Source organism: Pocillopora damicornis, chromosome 9 (assembly GCF_964200805.1).
Source record: "Pocillopora damicornis chromosome 9, jaPocDami1.2, whole genome shotgun sequence".
NCBI lineage: Eukaryota > Metazoa > Cnidaria > Anthozoa > Scleractinia > Pocilloporidae > Pocillopora > Pocillopora damicornis.
This window is the reverse complement of record NC_142678.1, coordinates 11,045,672-11,066,002: the sequence shown is the minus strand read 5'-3', so window position 1 is coordinate 11,066,002 and position 20,331 is coordinate 11,045,672. Positions and strand designations below refer to the sequence as shown.

Sequence of the window (20,331 nt, the reverse complement as noted above, 5' to 3'; positions counted from 1 at the left end):
CTTCAATCTTCATATGATCACCCGTTCGATTGCCTGAAAACACCAACTATACTACAACATTAATCTTGACGACAACTTCAAAAATCCCAATCATAAGCAACAAAGAGATACAGAAAAAAAACGTAGGTTCGCCTATTACTTCCAAAGAACTTATGGCTTGCGACTTCCTCTCAAGGAAAACAAGTTAACGTGGAAGGTTGCTATAGTTTCAATAAAAGATGATAAACACTCTTCCCATTTGTGCCGCGTTTTTTATTTAGTTCAGATTAACCCTTTAATGAATTAAAACCCTTAACCCAACAAGATTTTCAATTTACTCAGGTAGAACTACTAATTCCATCCAATCCATTTTGTGCATTGCTGCATTTCTGCATTGAGTCTATCTTTACGGCCTAAGGAAAAGATTAGAAAAGATTATTTAAGATAAAAACTCGATTTATCATGTTGACAATAGAAATTTTATGTTCATGGCTGTGTGATAAATAATCGTGATACCGTAATGATTCGATTTACCGCTTTCGCTATAATAAGCGCACCCTCTCTAATAAGCTCTCTCATCTATTTAATTTATCACTCATTTTAAAATTTTGTGACAATTGCGTGCAGCTGGCTGCCACTGGTCGTTCTATCCAGGAAGGTTCACCAAGGATCCAGGGGGAACCAGTCTGTTTTTGATCCTTTTCAAAATAAATGTCAAAGCTTTGTTTGTACATTATGCTGTTCCTCAAAAAATAAAATAACGTCTTGTCCCTAATAAGCCCCCTGTGTCCGATGGGCACCCTCCCTTGAGGTATCAAAAGTAAACAAGCGCCCAGGAGCTAAATCGAATCATTATGGTAATAAAAATATCGTTTATTTTAATATTGAGCTACTGTGCAGTGTTGTTTAAATGTCGCCACTTAAATTTTATCTTACGCGTGACTTGCCTTACATTCTTGATGATCGTTTTTTTTTTTTATATAGTGTTTGTTAATTTTCTTCTTCTAATTGGTATCCAGACTATTAAGATCGGTGTTATTTTTAAATAACACCGATTTTAAATTTTAAGAAATTTAAATACGACAGTGCAAACCCCCCATCCCCCTCCCACAGTTTCTTCCCATAAGGACTGACCTAGACAGATCTGAGAATTGAAGATTCTGGCCCGCTCAGATGCTTCAGTGAAAATAAATAGTTGTTAGTTCTGTTGTTCTGGCTTTTATTCTTTTCTATACTTTTAGCATTGAGAATTAACATTGAAGAGAATATGAGCAAAAGTCTCTATCCAAGTTACCTGGTGTAGACAAAGTTGGCGAGTTTCATTCCAACACCAAGACCGTTGTCATCTATCTTGCATTTGGACGATACTCCATACTTTTTAAACTCCTGCACTTTTCCATCACTTGTTGTGAAACACCTGTTCCTGTTCTGTACAACAAATAGAGAAGAAGATTAAAAATGGTCGGGAATCAAGATTACAGTCTACCTTGTGAGTTACCTAAGGAAAATCGCATTTGCAACGTTTTTAAAACGATCACGAAAAACCAAGCCCAAAGGGGTGTACTGCAATTTTAGTTATGTTTATACAACCGAGTGTTTCGTTCGACTGAGTCAGATATCTCGCACACTTGCTCATGGAAACTAATTAAATAGTCTTATGAATGTTAGACTAAGTTAAACAAATCTTTTTCACTCACTCGAATACCAAAAATCTTGAAACCTTTCTTTTCCGCTGCAATTTTGCACTTATCAAATACGTCTTGAATGCTTAGTTTCTTTCCATGGATGGTAGCGATTTTACGTCCGAGAACCATTTTCGCTTTCCTCTTGTGCTCTTTGAAACATCCTTCAGATTTCCACGCGACTGCAACAAACGAATTTGGAAGAAGTCAATGGGCCAAAATGTTGAGTTCGAATTTGGTGGAAAAAAAACAAACATATGGATTAAAACATCTGTCAAGTGATAAGTCTGACTTTTGTAGTCTATGTTTGACTAAACACTGTTCAAAATTTCCACCAAAGGTCTCACTAGGAACATAAAGGACTAAAAAAAAAATCTTGATGAACCCTCAATTCTTGTGGAAAAACTTTAGTCCGAGTCTGGTGGAAAAAACAAACAAACAGATGGATGAAAGCATCTGTCCAATGAGAAGTCTGACTTTTTTAGTCCATGTTTGACTATAAATTGTTCAAAATTTCAACCTTAGGTCTTGGCAGAAACATAAAGGACTGAAAAAAAACTAATCTTGGTGAATCCTTGATTCTTATGGAAATACTCCGAATCCTACTTTGAAGGCAAACTGGATGAAACGAGGTATGGTCACAAGAGGGTTTGATCTGTGGCGAAAATGCAACTGAGGTTATCAGCCGAGGGATTCCAAATGAATTTAACAGTTGTTAAAGTAAGTGAAGAATTTGTCGGAATCCTGTCTGCTTTGGTAAAAGCTACTTTTTGAAGGTTATTTAGTGTCGTGTGGGTAGCAATTTTTTATGTATTAATCGTAAATATAAACTCTGTGCTTTATATTTACGCTCAAATTTGATGAGACAGCGACATAAACTTAAAGACAAAACACAGAGAATCTTTAGGTTCCTCTTCGAAACCCTTTATTTGTTCCATGAGAGGGCTAACTCAGAAGTCGTTAATTGTAATGACTATAAAAGTTGATTGGCTTCGCCCAGAAAGCGTATAGATTTGAAGTGATTTGAAGACATTTAAAATGAGAACGTTGTTTCACCAATTAGTTGGAAGGATGAAAAAGTTGGAAGTAATGGTAATTTTCAATGGCTCTAGACCATTTACTGTTGAAATCCGACGCGCATATCAACGTTGCTTTCGCACATCGAGTGTCTTTTAGCGCATATGGCAGTACAGACTACCCACAAAAAGAGTTCATCCTCAGAGCCTAGATTAGCGAGTAAAAGAACTGGTAGCATTGCTCTAGTTCAAACTGAGCTTGCCAGACAACGCGAAGATCGTCCGCAGGACCTACACAGGCAAATACCATACTGAGGAACACTGACACCATAGGCAACCGAAAAGGTTTGGACAAACAAAATTTTTATTCATTCTCTTAGAAAAAAACAATTGAGGAGACTTTCCCTTGAAAGGGGACTAAGCTGCTGGCCGTAAGTGATTTCCCAAGACCAAAAAGATAGTTAATTCAAAGACGCATCAAACCTTCATCACAGTTTTTCCCATCCCATCCTGCAGGACATGGCTGACAACTGTAACCATCTTGAGTAATCTTACAACTGGCTCCATTCTTACAAGGAGATGACTGACATTCATCAACTGTTGCAAAAGAATGTCAACAATAATCCATGATCACAAAATAACCCATCAAATCATAGCATCACAATGAGCTGTGAAAGACTAAATAATAGAAACTCCTCAAATAGAATTTGGAAGAGTAGCAAAACGCAAGAGAGTTTTTGCTTAGGGTCATTTTCCGTTGACAGGAAGATAGACAACTACTGTCATTTACTCGAATTGGTGGAAGAAAGGGGAACCTTTTGCGCTTTGTCATAGATCATTGGAAACATTACATTACCAAGTAAAGCATAAGCAAAAATATGAAATGGAAGTTGCACTTAAGCCCCTCTGGGACAAAAGGTGAATTCATATCCCTAACCGGAACAGTGTATCCCATAAGATCATGCTCGCCACACCAACTGCGTTCGTCGAGGATGCAGCTGGGGCTACACTAGTAGGATGGCTTATTTATTTGTTGAGGTAGGTGACTTTGATTTCCCACACAGAAAATTACCTTAAATATGGAAAGCTTCATCTCAGGAAATGAAACATGCAAAGGTGTTTAAGTGCTATTGACACATCAAAAGTAATGATTAGTGTCTAGTGAAAATTTTATGGCTCGCTGAGGGAAACCAAACACACTTCGTTGACTATCAACTAAAATTTCCAAGAGACTATTTTGAAAAACTGGCACAGGAACAAATCACAACCTCAAGCTCTCAAAACAGTATTTAGCATTTTTAATCCCCCCTACATGTTGTAAGGAGGAGGGTAGCCTATATCCACCCCATAAATGTTATTAGGTCAATACAGGCTTCTTAAGTAGCAGAGAGGATTGAAAGCTAACTCTGAACCAGTTTTCGTTTCACTCTCCCTGTCAGCATAATCGGAAAAACAGTCGCTTAGATTTTATGGAAAAACAAACTGTCTTATAATGCTAAAAGGAGATTGTCAATATTGTGAAGGGTTAGCGTTAAATGCTATTTTGTTTCTTACAGCCGGTCAATAAAGGTAATAATCGTTTTAAAAACTTCTTTATTGAATTTAATATTGCTAAATTTATAACTTTTATTCCTTACCGCAGTTAGCCCAGTTTCCCACGTAAACTTCGTCAAATGAACACCATCCGTTTGTACAAGATTGGTAAGTTACTCCTCCATACTCAAAAGGAAAAACACAGCAACGGCCTTGAGGATCGTCCGTCTTTTTGCCAGGTGGACAAGGGAGCCCTGTAGAAGAATCACAATAATTGTGTTACGTTCTTTACGAAATCAATCTACACATGCACAAAAGTATTCGTTGAACATAACTGATGTACTGTTAAAAGTTTACTCACGCTTTTCGCAGGTGTCTCCTTCAAAGTCATCAGTGCATTTGCATGAGAATGAATCAAGACCCGTCATTGTGCATGTTCCACCATTTTTACAGGGATGTGATTTACAGGGGCTCACTAAGGAAACGAAACATTATGATCAGCAGAGTAGAAGTCCGTTATGATTGGCAAATTAGTCGCCTCTATTTGCAAAAAAATGTCTAAAACGATCACATTTATCATGCTTATACCTTTTTCACAAGTTTCTCCATAATATCCGTCGGCACATTTACAGCTGTAAGAGTCATCTCCAGTTACTGTGCAGTCTCCCCCATTTTGGCAAGGGCTCTTTGTGCACGGGTTCACTAGGGTTCATAACAAAACTTTGCATTAAGCGGCCTTAGTTATTTATTTGTTGAGGTAGGTGGATTTGTTTTCCACACAGAAAACTACCTTAAACATGAAGGGCTTTATCTCAGGAGTGAAATATGCAAAGGTATTTAAGTGCTATTGACACATCAAAGGTAGTGACTCCAGTATCTTTTATTCTCACTCAAACCCAAATTGCTTAGAATCCGTACTTATTGATTAACTCTAAAATATTGATGTTTGGCTAAAATGCAATAAGCTCTCAGTTAATATGAAGAAAACTAGCTACGTAATTTTTAAACCCAGACAGAAGAAATTTAACTCCGGCATTTCTCTCTTCTTTGGAGGTAAACCCCTACAACAATCTAACATAATTAAATTCCTTGTGGTCTATATTGATGATCATCTCACCTGGAAACACCATATCAGCTGTGTATGTATACAAATCGCTAAATCAATAGGTATTATATTCAGGTCTCGCTTTTTCCTATCCTATCTAAACTCACTTTGTACTACACCTTAATGTATCCTTATATCGTCTATTGTAACTGCGACTGGTTGCACATACGTATCTAACTTAAATAGAATTTATTTCTTGCAAAAGGGAGCCAGGCTATCACCAACACAGACTATGGAGCCCATTCCGCTTCTTTATTCTCCAAACTAGGAATTTTAGATATTTTCCAAGTCAATACGTTTGAAATCGCCAAATTCATATTTGATTATAGAAATAACTTATTGCCTCCATTGCTTCTCAATCTTTTTGTAACGAATAACCAAATTCACAACTATGGTACCAGAACAGCCAATAATTATCGCACGCATTTGTGCCGTACAAATTTCAAGCAATTTACAATTCTCTACAAAGGTCCTAAAATTTGAAACTCTCTTCCTGTTTCAGTCACTCGTTCGTCAAACCTTCTTAGTTTGAAGACGAAAATGCAAGAGTTTTTACTTAAATAATCGCTGAATTGGCCTTGCCGCACATTCGCAGCACTTTTTCTTTACTTCATTTATTAATTTAAGTGAGGTGGCCTTCCCATAAGCCAGGTGGCTTCCTGGGTCTCCTCGCCTTCTAGCTATAACCGCTGTGAATAAATTTTTTTGTATTGTGTAAATGAGGCAAATAAAATATACGATGATGATGATTTGTGGGTAGTGAAAATTTTGTAGCTCGCTGAGGGAAACCAAACACACTTCGTTGACTATCAACTAAAACTTCCAATAGACTATTTTGAAAAATTGGCACATGAACAAATCACAACCTCAAGCGCCCAAAACAGTACTTAGCATTTTTACTCCCCCCTACAGATTGTGTGGAAGAGGGTAACCAATATCCACTCCATAAATGTTTTTAGGTCAACACAAGCTTGTTAAGTGGCAAAGAGGATTGAAAGCTAACTCTGAACCAGTTTCCATTTAACTCTCCCTATCAGCATAATCGGAAAAGTTGCCTGTTTTTATCAACAGTCGCTTAGATTTTATGGAAAAACAATCTGTCATATAATGCTCAAAGGAGATTGTCGATATTGTGAAGGGTTAGCGTTGAATGCTATTTTGTTTCTTACAGCCGGTCCATAAAGGTAATAATCGTTTTAAAAACTTCTTTATTGAATTTAATATTGCTAAACTTGTAACCTTTATTCCTTACCGCAGTTAGCCCAGTTTCCCACGTAAACTTCGTCAAAGGAACACCATCCGTTGGTACAAGATTGGTAAGTTACTCCTCCATACTCAAAAGGAAAAACACAGCAACGGCCTTGAGGATCGTCCGTCTTTTTGCCAGGTAGACAAGGGAGCCCTGTAGAAGAATCACAGTAATTGCGTTATGTTCTTTACGAAATCAATCTACACATGCACAAAAGCATTCGTTGAACATAACTGATGTACTGTTAAAAGTTTACTCACGCTTTTCGCAGGTGTCTCCTTCAAAGTCATCAGTGCATTTGCATGAGAATGAATCAAGACCCGTCATTGTGCATGTTCCACCATTTTTACAGGGATGTGATTTACAAGGGCTCACTGAGGAAATGAAACATTATAATTGGCAGAGTAGAAGTCCGTTATGATTGGCAAATTAGTCGGCTCTATGTGCAGCAAATGTTTAAAACGATCACATTTATCATGCTTATACCTTTTTCACAAGTTTCTCCATAATATCCGTCGGCACATTTACAGCTGTAAGAATCATCTCCAGTTACTGTACAGTCTCCCCCATTTTGGCAAGGGCTCTTTGTGCACGGGTTCACTAGGGTTCATAACAAAACTTTGCATTAGGCGGCCTCGGTTATTTATTTGTTGAGGTAGGTGGATTTGTTTTCCACACAGAAAATTACCTCAAATATGGAGGGCTTTATCTTAAGAAATAAAATCTGCAAAGGTATTTAGGTGCTATTGACACATCAAAGATAGTGATTTGCGTCTAGTGAAATATTGTGGCTCGCTGAGGGAAACCAAACACACTTCGTTGACTATCAACTAAAACTTCCAGTAGAGTATTTTGAAAAATTGGCACATGAACAAATCACAACCTCAAGCTCTCAAAACAGTATTAAGCATTTTTCTCCCTCCTACATGTTGTAAGGAAGAGGATAACCAATATCAACTCCATAAACGTTTTTGAGTATCTCAGGAAATGCAAAGGTATTTAAGTGCTATTGACACATCAAAGGTAGTGATTTGCGTCTAGTGAAAATTTTGTGGCTCGCTGAGGGAAACCAAACACACTTCGTTGACTATCAACTAAAACTTCCAATAGACTACTTTGAAAAACTGACACATGAACAAATCACAACCTCAAGCTCTCAAAACAGTATTTAGCATTTTTCTCCCTCCTACATGTTGTACAGAAAAGGGTAACCAATATCAACTCCATAAACGTTTTTGAGTCAACACAAGCTTGTTAAGTAGCAGAGAGGATTGAAAGCTAACTCTGAACCAGTTTTCGTTTAACTCTCCCCGTCAGCATAATCGGAAATGTTGCCTGTTTTCATCAACAGTCGCTTAGATATTATGGAAAAACAAACTGTCTTATAATGCTGAAAGAAGATTATCGATATTGTGAAGGGTTAGCGTTGAATGCTATTTTGTTTCTTACAGCCGGTCCATAAAGGTAATAACCGCTTCAAAAACCTTCTTTATTGAATTTATTATTTCTAAATTTATAACTTTTATTCCTTACCGCAGTTAGCCCAGTTTCCCACGTAAACTTCGTCAAAGGAACACCATCCGTTGGTACAAGATTGGTAAGTTACTCCTCCATACTCAAAAGGAAAAACACAGCACCGGCCTTGAGGATCGTCCGTCTTTTTGCCAGGTAGACAAGGGAGCCCTGTAGAAGAATCACAATAATTGTGTTACGTTCTTTACGAAATCAATCTACACATGCACAAAAGCATTCGTTGAATATAACTAATGTACTGTTAAAAGTTTACTCACGCTTTTCGCAGGTGTCTCCTTCAAAGTCATCAGTGCATTTGCATGAGAATGAATCAAGACTCGTCATTGTGCATGTTCCACCATTTTTACAGGGATGTGATTTACAAGGACTCACTGAGGAAATGAAACATTATAATTGGCAGAGTAGAAGTCCGTTATGATTGGCAAATTAGTCGCCTTTATGTGCAACAAATGTCTAAAACGATCACATTTATCATGCTTATACCTTTTTCACAAGTTTCTCCATAATATCCGTCGGCACATTTACAGCTGTAAGAATCATCTTCAGTTACTGTGCAGTCTCCCCCATTTTGGCAAGGGCTCTTTGTGCACGGGTTCACTAGGGTTCATAACAAAACTTTGCATTAGGCGGCCTCGGTTATTTATTTGTTGAGGTAGGTGGATTTGTTTTCCACACAGAAAATTACCTCAAATATGGAGGGCTTTATCTTAGGAAATTAAATTTGCAAAGGTATTTAGGTGCTATTGACACATCAAAGGTAATGATTTGTGTTTAGTGAAAATTTTGTAGCTCGCTGAGGGAAACCAAACACACTTCGTTGACTATCAACTAAAACTTCCAGTAGAGTATTTTGAAAAATTGGCACATGAACAAATCGCAACCTCAAGCTCTCAAAACAGTATTTAGCATTTTTCTCCCTCCTACATGTTTTAAGGAAGAGGGTAACCAATATCTACTCCATAAACGTTTTTGAGTTAACACAAGCTTGTTAAGTAGCAGAGAGGATTGAAAGCTAGCCCTGAACCAGTTTTCGTTTAACCCTCCCTGTCAGCATAATCGGAAAAGTTGCCTGTTTTTATCAACAGTCGCTTAGATTTTATGGAAAATAATTGTTTTAAAAAACTTCTTTATTGAATTTAATATTGCTGAACTTGTAACTTTTATTCCTTACCGCAGTTAGCCCAGTTTCCCACGTAAACTTTGTCAAAGGAACACCATCCGTTGGTACAAGATTGGTAAGTTACTCCTCCATACTCAAAAGGAAAAACACAGCAACGGCCTTGAGGATCGTCCGTCTTTTTGCCAGGTGGACAAGGGAGCCCTGTAGAAAAATCAGAATAATTGTGTTACGTTCTTTACGAAACAAATCTACACATGCACAAAAGCATTCGTTGAACATAACTGATGTACTGTTAAAAGTTTACTCACGCTTTTCGCAGGTGTCTCCTTCAAAGTCATCAGTGCATTTGCATGAGAATGAATCAAGACCCGTCATTGTGCATGTTCCACCATTTTTACAGGGATGTGATTTACAAGGGCTCACTGAGGAAACGAAACATAATATTGGCAGAGTAGTGGTTCGTTATGATTGGCAAATTAGTCGCCTCTATGTGCAACAAATGTCTAAAACGATCACATTTATCATGCTTATACCTTTTTCACAAGTTTCTCCATAATATCCGTCGGCACATTTACAGCTGTAAGAATCATCTCCAGTTACTGTACAGTCTCCCCCATTTTGGCAAGGGCTCTTTGTGCACGGGTTCACTAGGGTTCATAACAAAACTTTGCATTAGGCGGCCTCGGTTATTTATTTGTTAAGGTGGGTGGATTTGTTTTCTACACAGAAAATTACCTTAAATACGGAGGGCTTTATTTTAGGAAACAAATCCTATGAACACATGAACAAATCACAACCTTAAGCTCTCAAAACAGTACTAGCTTTTTTCTCCCTCCTACATGTTGTAAGGAAGAGGGTAACCAATATCAATTCCATAAACGTTTTTGAGTCAACACAAGCTTGTTAAGTAGCAGAGAGGATTGAAAGCTAACTCTGAACCAGTTTTCGTTTAACCCTCCCTGTCAGCATAATCGGAAAAGTTGCCTGTTTTTATCAACAGTCGCTTAGATATTATAGAAAAACAAACTGTCTTATAATCCTGAAAGGAGATTGTCAATATTGTGAAGGGTTAGTGTTGAATGCTATTTTGTTTCTTACAGCCTGTCAATAAGGGTAATAATCGTTTCAAAAAACTTCTTTATTGAATTTAATATTGCTAAATTTGTAACTTTTATTCCTTACCGCAGTTAGCCCAGTTTCCCACGTAAACTTCGTCAAATGAACACCATCCGTTGGTACAAGATTGGTAAGTTACTCCTCCATACTCAAAAGGAAAAACACAGCAACGGCCTTGAGGATCGTCCGTCTTTTTGCCAGGTAGACAAGGGAGCCCTGTGGAAGAATCAGAATATTTGTGTTACGTTCTTTACGAAATAAATCTACACATGCCCAAAAGTATTTGTTGATCATAACTGATTTACTGTTAAAAGTTTACTCACGCTTTTCGCAGGTGTCTCCTTCAAAGTCATCATTGCATTTGCACGAGAATGAATCAAGACCCGTCATTGTGCATGTTCCACCATTTTTACATGGATGTGATTTACAGGGGCTCACTGAGGAAAGGAAACATTATTATTGGCAGAGTAGTAATCCGTTATGATTGGCAAATTAGTCACCTCTATGTTCAAGAAATGTCTAAAATAATCATTTTTATCGTGCCTGTACCTTTTTCACAAGATTCTCCATAATATCCGTCAGCACAGTTACAGCTGTAAGAATCATCTCCAGTTACTGTGCAGTCTCCCCCATTTTGGCAAGGGCTCTTTGTGCACGGGTTCACTAGGGTTCATAACAAAACTTTGCATTAGGCGGCCTCGGTTATTTATTTGTTGAGGTAGGTGGATTTCTTTTCCACACAGAAAATTACCTTAGATATGGAGGGATTCATCTCAGGAAATGAAATCTCCAAAGGTATTTAGGTGCTATTGACAAATCAAAGGTAATGACTTGTGTCTAGTGAAAATTTTGTGGCTCGCTGGGGGAAACCAAACACACTTCGTTGATTATCAACCAAAAAATTCCAATAGACTATTTTGAAAAATTGGCACATGAACAAATCGCAACCTCAAGCTCTCAAAGCAGTATTTAGCATTTTACTCCCCCCTACATGTTGTACTGAAGAGGGCAACCAATATCCACTCCATAAATGTTTTTGAGTCAACACAAGCTTGTTAAGTAGCAAAGGGGATTGAAAGCTAACACTAAATCAGTTTTCGTTTAACTCTCCCTGTCAGCATAATCGGAAAAGTTACCTGTTTTTATCAACAGTTGCTTAGATTTTATGGAAAAACAGACTGTCTTATAATGCTGAAAGGAGGTTGTCGATATTGTGAAGGGTTAGCGTTGAATGCTATTTTGTTTCTTATAGCTAGTCAATAAAGGTAATAATCGTTTCCAAAAACTTCTTTATTGAATTTAATATTGCTAAACTTGTAACTTTTATTCCTTACCGCAGTTAGCCCAGTTTCCCACGTAAACTTTGTCAAATGAACACCATCCGTTAGTACAAGATTGGTAAGTTACTCCTCCATACTCAAAAGGAAAAACACAGCAACGGCCTTGAGGATCGTCCGTTTTTTTGCCAGGTAGACAAGGGAGCCCTGTGGAAGAATCAGAATTATTGTGTTACGTTCTTTACGAAATAAATCTACACATGCCCAAAAGTATTTGTTGATCATAACTAATGTACTGCTGAAAGTTTACTCACGCTTTTCGCAGGTGTCTCCTTCAAAGTCATCAGTGCATTTGCATGAGAATGAATCAAGACCCGTCATTGTGCATGTTCCACCATTTTTACATGGATGTGATTTACAGGGGCTCACTGAGGAAAGGAAACATTATGATTGGCAGAGTAGTAATCCGTTATGATTGGCAAATTAGTCGCCTCTACGCGCAAAAAAATGTCTAAAACGCTCATATTTATCATGCTTGTACCTTTTTCACAAGATTCTCCATAATATCCTTCGGCACATTTACAGCTGTAAGAATCATCTCCAGTTACTGTGCAGTCTCCCCCATTTTGGCAAGGGTTGTTTGTGCACGGGTTCACTAGGGTTCATAACAAAACTTTGCATTAGGCGGCCTCGGTTATTTATTTGTTGAGGTAGGTGGATTTGTTTTCTACACAGAAAATTACCTTAGATATGGAGGGATTCATCTCAGGAAATGAAATCTCCAAAGGTATTTAGGTGCTATTGACACGTTAAAGGTAATGACTTGTGTCTAGTGAAAATTTTGTGGCTCGCTGAGGGAAACCAAACACACTTCGTTGATTATCAACCAAAAAATTCCAATAGACTATTTTGAAAAATTGGCACATGAACAAATCATAACCTCAAGCTCTCAAAGCAGTATTTAGCATTTTACTCCCCTACATGTTGTACTGAAGGGTAACCAATATCCACTCCATAAATTTTTTTGAGTCAACACAAGCTTGTTAAGTAGCAAAGAGGATTGAAAGCTAACTCTAAATCAGTTTTCGTTTAATTCTCCCTGTCAGCATAATCGGAAAAGTTACCTGTTTTTATCAACAGTTGCTTAGATTTTATGGAAAAACAGACTGTCTTATAATGCTGAAAGGAGGTTGTCGATATTGTGAAGGGTTAGCGTTGAATGCTATTTTGTTTCTTATATCTAGTCAATAAAGGTAATAATCGTTTCAAAAAACTTCTTTATTGAATTTAATATTGGTAAACTTGTAACTTTTATTCCTTACCGCAGTTAGCCCAGTTTCCCACGTAAACTTTGTCAAATGAACACCATCCGTTTGTACAAGATTGGTAAGTTACTCCTCCATACTCAAAAGGAAAAACACAGCAACGGCCTTGAGGATCGTCCGTTTTTTTGCCAGGTAGACAAGGGAGCCCTGTGGAAGAATCAGAATTATTGTGTTACGTTCTTTACGAAATAAATCTACACATGCCCAAAAGTATTTGTTGATCATAACTAATGTACTGTTGAAAGTTTACTCACGCTTTTCGCAGGTGTCTCCTTCAAAGTCATCAGTGCATTTGCATGAGAATGAATCAAGACCCGTCATTGTGCATGTTCCACCATTTTTACATGGATGTGATTTACAGGGGCTCACTGAGGAAATGAAACATTATGATTGGCAGAGTAGTAATCCGTTATGATTGGCAAATTAGTCGCCTCTACGCGCAAAAAAATGTCTAAAACGCTCATATTTATCATGCTTGTACCTTTTTCACAAGTTTCTCCATAATATCCGTCGGCACATTTACAGCTGTAAGAGTCATCTCCAGTTACTGTGCAGTCTCCCCCATTTTGGCAAGGGTTGTTTGTGCACGGGTTCACTAGGGTTCATAACAAAACTTTGCATTAGGCGGCCTCGGTTATTTATTTGTTGAGGTAGGTGGATTTGTTTTCTACACAGACAATTACCTTAGATATGGAGGGATTCATCTCAGGAAATGAAATCTCCAAAGGTATTTAGGTGCTATTGACACGTTAAAGGTAATGACTTGTGTCTAGTGAAAATTTTGTGGCTCGCTGAAGGAAACCAAACACACTTCGTTAACTATCAACTAAAACATCCAATAGACTATTTTGAAAAATTGGCACATGAACAAATCGCAACCTCAAGCTCTCAAAACAGTATTTAGCATTTTTACTCCCCCTTACATGTTGTACGGAAAAGGGTAACCAATATCAACTCCATAAATGTTTTTGAGTCAACACAAGCTTATTAAGTAGCAGAGAGGATTGAAAGCTAACTCTGAACCAGTTTTCGTTTAACTCTCCCTGTCAGCATAATCGGAAAAGTTGCCTGTTTTTATCAACAGTCGCTTAGATTTTATGGAAAAACAAACTGTGTTATAATCCTGAAAGGAGATTGTCGATATTGTGAAGGGCTAGCGTTGAATGCTATTTTGTTTCTTATAGCTGGTCAATAAAGGTAATAATCGTTTCAAAAAACTTCTTTATTGAATTTAATATTGCTAAATTTGTAACATTTATTCCTTACCGCAGTTAGCCCAATTTCCCACGTAAACTTCGTCAAATGAACACCATCCGTTTGTACAAGATTGGTAAGTTAATCCTCCATACTCAAAAGGAAAAACACAGCAACGGCCTTGAGGATCGTCCGTCTTTTTGCCAGGTGGACAAGGGAGCCCTGTAGAAGAATCAGAATATTTGTATTACGTTCTTTACGAAATCAATCTACACATGCACAAAAGCATTCGTTGAACAAAACTGATGTACTGTTAAAAGTTTACTCACGCTTTTCGCAGGTGTCTCCTTCAAAGTCATCAGTGCATTTGCATGAGAATGAATCAAGACCCGTCATTGTGCATGTTCCACCATTTTTACAAGGATGTGATTTACAAGGGCTCACTGAGGAAACGAAACATTATATTGGCAGAGTAGAAGTCCGTTATGATTGGCAAATTAGTCGCCTCTATGTTCAAGAAATATCTAAAATGATCATATTTATTGTGCCTGTACCTTTTTCACAAGTTTCTCCATAATATCCGTCGGCACATTTACAGCTGTAAGAGTCATCTCCAGTTACTGTGCAGTCTCCCCCATTTTGGCAAGGGTTGTTTGTGCACGGGTTCACTAGGGTTCATAACAAAACTTTGCATTAGGCGGCCTCGGTTATTTATTTGTTGAGGTAGGTGGATTTGTTTTCTACACAGAAAATTACCCTAAATATGGAGGGATTCATCTCAGGAAATGAAATCTCCAAAGATATTTTTTTACGGGTTCACTAGGGTTCATAACAAAACTTTGCATTAGGCGGCCTCGGTTATTTATTTGTTGAGGTAGGTGGATTTGTTTTCTACACAGAAAATTACCTTAGATATGGAGGGATTCATCTCAGGAAATGAAATCTCCAAAGGTATTTAGGTGCTATTGACACATTAAAGGTAATGACTTGTGTCTAGTGAAAATTTTGTGGCTCGCTGAGGGAAACCAAACACACTTCGTTGACTATCAACTAAAACATCCAATAGACTATTTTGAAAAATTGGCACATGAACAAATCACAACCTCAATGTCCCAAAACAGTATTTAGCATTTTTATTCCCCCCTACATGTTGTACGGAAGAGGGTAACCAATGTCCACTCCATAAATGTTTTTGAGTCAACACAAGCTTGTTAAGTAGCAAAGAGGATTGAAAGCTAACTCTGAACCAGTTTTCGTTTAACTCTCCCTGTCAGCATAATCGGAAAAGTTACCTGTTTTTATCAACAGTCACTTAGATTTTATGGAAAAACAAACTGTCTTATAATGCTGAAAGGAGATTGTCGATATTGTGAAGGGTTAGTGTTGAATGCTATTTTTTTTCTTACAGCCGGTCAATAAAGGCAAGAATCGTTTCAAAAAACTTCTTTATTGAATTTAACTTTTATTCCTTACCGCAGTTAGCCCAATTTCCCACGTAAACTTCGTCAAATGAACACCATCCGTTGGTACAAGATTGGTAAGTTACTCCTCCATACTCAAAAGGAAAAACACAGCAACGGCCTTGAGGATCGTCCGTCTTTTTGCCAGGCGGACAAGGGAGCCCTGTGGAAGAATCAGGATAATTATGATAACCTCCGTGCAGGAGAATCTACAAATCCATAAGTCGATTATCCTACGATAACTGCAGCACTGATCAATTCACTGATTAAATTGACCTGCGTTTTCTGACCTGCGTTTTTTGCAAGTGTCTCCTTTAAACTCATCATGAGAATGAACTTGGACCAAGACAGTATATTTCACTCTCCGAGCATATAATCTTAAGCTTGAAAACAAGCATTAAGTACTTACCACAAAAAATATTCACGCTCAAAACGAGTAGTGTGAGGATATATCTTAGTGATGACTGCATATTTTCTTGTTGTAGGTGCTGAAATAGAATAAAATTGCGTCAGCTCCTTCTTTTTTATTTTCACATAAACAGCTGACATCCCAGTTGATAATTGCATTGTTATTTTGTTGGTAAAGGGAAACTATTTGCAGATTTTGTGGTCTGATGGAACAATCCTGCTACCATGTATTAGCAGATGATATTTGGCAGCATATCTCGTTTAAATCACGAATAAATGTCAGCAGAGCTCAAGCGCACAGAACAGGAAGCCCCATGTGAAAGAAAACATGGTGCCATATGAACCCAGAGAAAGACTGATTTGAGCTGATGAGAAGCATTCAAGTGTGAAGTTGTTCATTTGTGAGAGTTTTTTTTAATGCATGACAGTTATAGAATACTAACAACAAATGCCTAATCTTCCAAGATAAGTTAGCCAGCATGCCCACTCATGCCTACCAATAGCGAGTATTTAAGCATTCAGTTGAGAGTTTACAGTTTACAGTTAACAGTCAGTAAGAAATTGAAGAGTGAGAATCAGTGAGTTAGAAAGAGTGAGGAGGGGAACAGAGTTAGGGAAACGACCAGAGTTAACCAGATTGAAGTGAGTTTGTTGTAGGTATTACTAAGGTCGTTTTACAGAAAAGATATATAAAAAGACTGAGAAAACACAGATCGAGAGTCCTTGGTGCCTTAAGTAAAAGCGTACTTAAAATACTTTTACCAGCTATAAGTACAACTTGTACAATACTTTTGTTGTTACTCTTAATGTCTCTTCTCTACTCCCGATAGGGTTTTGCAAGGCGTTCAATTGATCCTGTTTATTACGGAAAAACGGTTGCTATAAGATGCTTAAAATCGTTCGGTTGATAACCTTTGGTAATTTAGTCTCACTTTATCTTAGTTTTAATGTAAAATAACGATTGAACAGTACTTAGTGGGACATTGAATGAAACTTACCTACCTTTCTTTGCTTACCGGACTGTTACTAGCGGCATTACTAAAATGAGAGCCAGGTACTGTTTTGCCCAACATGGTGTAAAATATTTGCATTACAAAATTTTGATAATTACATCTTTTGTTCGTTTGTCATACCACATGGGTCTGTTTCTTCGTGCCAGAATATGTTTCTCCAATTTCTGTCTAATTATTAATAAATGTTATATTCATGGTTATGTTACTCACGGAATGTTTTCGTTGTACAATTTGGCGAATAAGAAACGCACATTTAGGATGCTTTCCATTAGTCGGAACAAAGTTCTTTAGAAAACTGATTTAAACAAAACGAATAGGACCTATTAGCGATTTCGTATCAATTATTATAGAATCATTTCATGAGATCATTGGATTTAACCCAGAAACTGACTACGCTAGCAGGACAGTTTAAATAAACAAAACCTTTATATGAACGCGCTAGTCTAATTGTGCAAATATTCAAATAAATTTCAGAAGTTTAGGTTGCATTTGATTGATTGTTGGACAATTATTATTAATATGTAGCTTAAAAACGTCAATCAAAAATTTGAAAAATTTACTCTTTGTCGAGAAAAACTTTCATTTCGAGAAATTGAAAGTCCTCTTTACTTTTCTACACTGGGGAGCTTTCTCTACGATATCAGAGGTTTGGGAATTCATATGTCTTCTCGAGGTGTAGTTTTTTTTTAGATATAACTCGTAATTAACTAATTCAGAATAAAGAGAGACGCGAAAAAAAAAAGAAAAAGAAAGATAAAATAATTGTATAAAGTCAAATACATCATGTCGGTATTAAACCTCCCAAATAAGGGAAGAATCGAAATTGAAATATGAAGATGCGTTTCTTTCATGATGAGTTATACTTTTAATATGCATGAGAGCAACTTGTACCGAACTTTTGGCGTCACTTTTCACTTCTTTAATTTTCTGCACTCCAGTTAGTTTTACAGGTGATCATTTAAAGCTGTATGTGACGGAAATAATATATTTGATATGCAATGCTTTAATATCCTTTCATTGATGCCCGATTTAGAAATTCTTTGTTTTTTTCGATGGTGAGAATAACATTGTAATAGCAGGTAATGAGCGAGTGAATTAAACTTACCTCTGGGTCTTTCCTTGGCGGACTATTTATTGCGATATTGATAAAATAAGAGCCGCATATAATATTTATTTTACGAGATGCAAACAATTTTTATGTTATTTATTAGTTACATGGAGCCGTGTAAAGATATAGAAACAAATAGTATAGAGAGGAAATATCTGAAAAAAGGAGATATAAAATGGACGACATATCTTTTTCACTTCAAATAGTTGTGAAGTATTATGGTTTAACGGCCCCTTTATCATCGCCATTAGGCGTGGTTTCACCTCCTCATATTACCAATAAAGGACGTAAATAAGCAGTTTTAGTTTGTCATATAACATAGCATTGTTTGTACATGCAAGAATAAATTCCTTCAATTTCAGTTTCATTGTGAACAAAGATCTGGGTTAAGATTTTGTCTCATACACATTCGAGATGCTTTCCATTGCTGGGCATCATGCTCTCTACAGGGTTAATTTTAAAAGAACGAAACAGGAAATATAATGGGAGCTCTAACCAGTTGCTAATGGATTATTTCATCAGAATGATAGATTTAACTGAGCCAGCCGGAGAACACTGGTTGATAAACGAACCTTTTCATCAGGCCGGTCCGATTTTACCACCATTCATATTCCTTTTTAAAAATTGATATAGCGATGACTTAAGGTAAATTGATGGCAACAAAAGCTGAGCAGAATAATACTGTCTAAACTTGGCGTGAAAAGAGCTTTTTGACTTGATTTAAGAAATCACAGAGTCTAGTGAATGCTTCTTTGCAGTTTCAATGTTTCTTTTCACTTTGCTTACACTGAAAGTTTATAAGTGAATCGAAAAACCTTGCGCTCAATTGATTTACGGGGAAAGCAACCGATAGCGAGACTAGACGAAAACTTACAAATTTTATCCGTTACATTCGTCTTCCCTATTATTGCTCTGTTTTCGAGTTTCTGATCCGAAACAAAACTTTACAGGACCTTCTACCCCGCCAAATCCGCCTTTAAAAATTAGCGTCCTTTTTTTAAAACTGTTTTTAGCGCGGTAATCATAAACTTCTCGATCAGCCAGATGATAGGCAAATATGCTAAAGAATTCTCGATTCTTCAAGGTTACATCAGATTCCAAAATTTTGCGGAATGAGTTCTCGAGTTTACGAAGCGTTAAAAAATTTGTGATCTGAACTTGGAAGCGAATACAGTCCAGTAAGTAAAGGTAAAGAACGTTTACAGCAAGGAGAGTTTACACAGCCACCCATCTATGTACAAATCTTGTCCAACAGAGCATGTGTAGATCAAAGCTCTTGAAACTGTTTACTTGAAGAGAGGTGGCCATTAAAACGCCCGAAAATCCTGTGGTTTAGGAGAGACTCAGGAGGACGATTATTTTTTTTAACTAAGTGAAAGGGATAACATCTGAAGAGTTAATAGGAGATCAATCGTAAAGCTTCAGTTAAACTTACCGAGTAGTCTATCCTCAGGATGGGGTTTCTTAGAATACTTCTAAAATTCTCGCTGAAATTACTTAAGAGTAATTATTTAATTGTATTCATCACGTCTGTTTTTTTTTACCAATACGGATCAGAATATTTGTATTGCGCAAGTAAATTTTATATGAGATACATCTGTTGCCATAAACAACATCACGGAGGTTGAAATGCAGAAAAAAAAAAAAAGGAAATTCCTAGGGCGTAGATAAAAAGAAAGTTATCTTTTTCACTTCCAAGGTTCTATTTTGTAACAGTGTCTTTAAAAGATCATGTAATTTTCCGCAAGAATTCTCACCTATTTTTACGTTTAATGAATCATTGAATAAATTAGCAGATCTGTTTATCTGACCACCCAGTTTCATTTTATTTTCTTCCAAGCCATTTTCTTTCGGGAGAATTTTCAATACAAATTGAATTTCAATGAAATTCCGGACTGCCACTGAGAATTTTTTTCTAGAAGGCACGATAACCAAGAAACAGTGGCTAAAAGGAGTGATTTTTAGTCGCTAATAACCGGCATTTTGTCCAGTTTGAGGGAAAGAGACCATTTTCATTTGTTTCAGTTTAACGTAACCTACTCCCTATCTTAGATTACTATTGTTTTTTACACGGCGAAGAATCATTAATTTATCATGTATGAAACGACAACAAAACGTAGCGATGAACATGAATTCGAAGTTCCCGTTAGGGGGTAAGTGCCTTCTTGAAAATTGGCTAAATTTTGGAAACGGTGGCCAAACTCAACTATGTG

General features: G+C 37.1%; 1 protein-coding gene across 2 annotated transcripts; it reads right to left on the bottom strand.

The window, feature by feature from the left end:
- Window positions 1-234: 234 nt before the first annotated feature.
- Window positions 235-19,607, bottom strand: LOC149040083 (uncharacterized). Of its 2 annotated transcripts, XM_089183122.1 has the most exons (31): window positions 19,554-19,607; window positions 15,999-16,077; window positions 15,603-15,752; window positions 14,684-14,797; window positions 14,459-14,572; window positions 14,202-14,351; window positions 13,417-13,530; window positions 13,190-13,303; window positions 12,933-13,082; window positions 12,152-12,265; window positions 11,925-12,038; window positions 11,668-11,817; window positions 10,883-10,996; window positions 10,657-10,770; window positions 10,400-10,549; window positions 9,751-9,864; window positions 9,526-9,639; window positions 9,269-9,418; window positions 8,581-8,694; window positions 8,355-8,468; window positions 8,098-8,247; window positions 7,051-7,164; window positions 6,825-6,938; window positions 6,568-6,717; window positions 4,799-4,912; window positions 4,572-4,685; window positions 4,315-4,464; window positions 3,161-3,274; window positions 1,677-1,843; window positions 1,274-1,407; window positions 235-392 (listed from the first exon to the last, which is right to left on the bottom strand). In XM_089183122.1, the coding sequence occupies exons 2-31, from the start codon at window positions 16,057-16,059 to the stop codon at window positions 386-388; spliced, it is 3,657 nt and encodes a 1,218-aa protein (XP_089039248.1). In that variant the 5' UTR covers window positions 16,060-16,077; window positions 19,554-19,607; the 3' UTR covers window positions 235-385. The 2 variants fall into 2 exon arrangements, with proteins under 2 accessions (XP_089039248.1, XP_089039250.1); XM_089183124.1 differs by lacking the exons at window positions 14,459-14,572; window positions 14,684-14,797; window positions 15,603-15,752.
- Between the last annotated feature and the right edge of the window lie 724 nt (window positions 19,608-20,331).

Coding starts and splice junctions, on each gene's coding strand:
- LOC149040083 (XM_089183122.1), bottom strand. CDS start 16,059: ATGCAGTCATCACTAAGATATATCCTCACACTACTCGTTTTGAGCGTG. Junction 10,771..10,882: donor TGGAGAATCTTGTGAAAAAG/GTACAGGCACGA, acceptor TCCTTTCCTCAG/TGAGCCCCTGTAAATCACAT. Junction 1,844..3,160: donor TGGGAAAAACTGTGATGAAG/GTTTGATGCGTC, acceptor CGTTTGTTGCAG/TCGCGTGGAAATCTGAAGGA.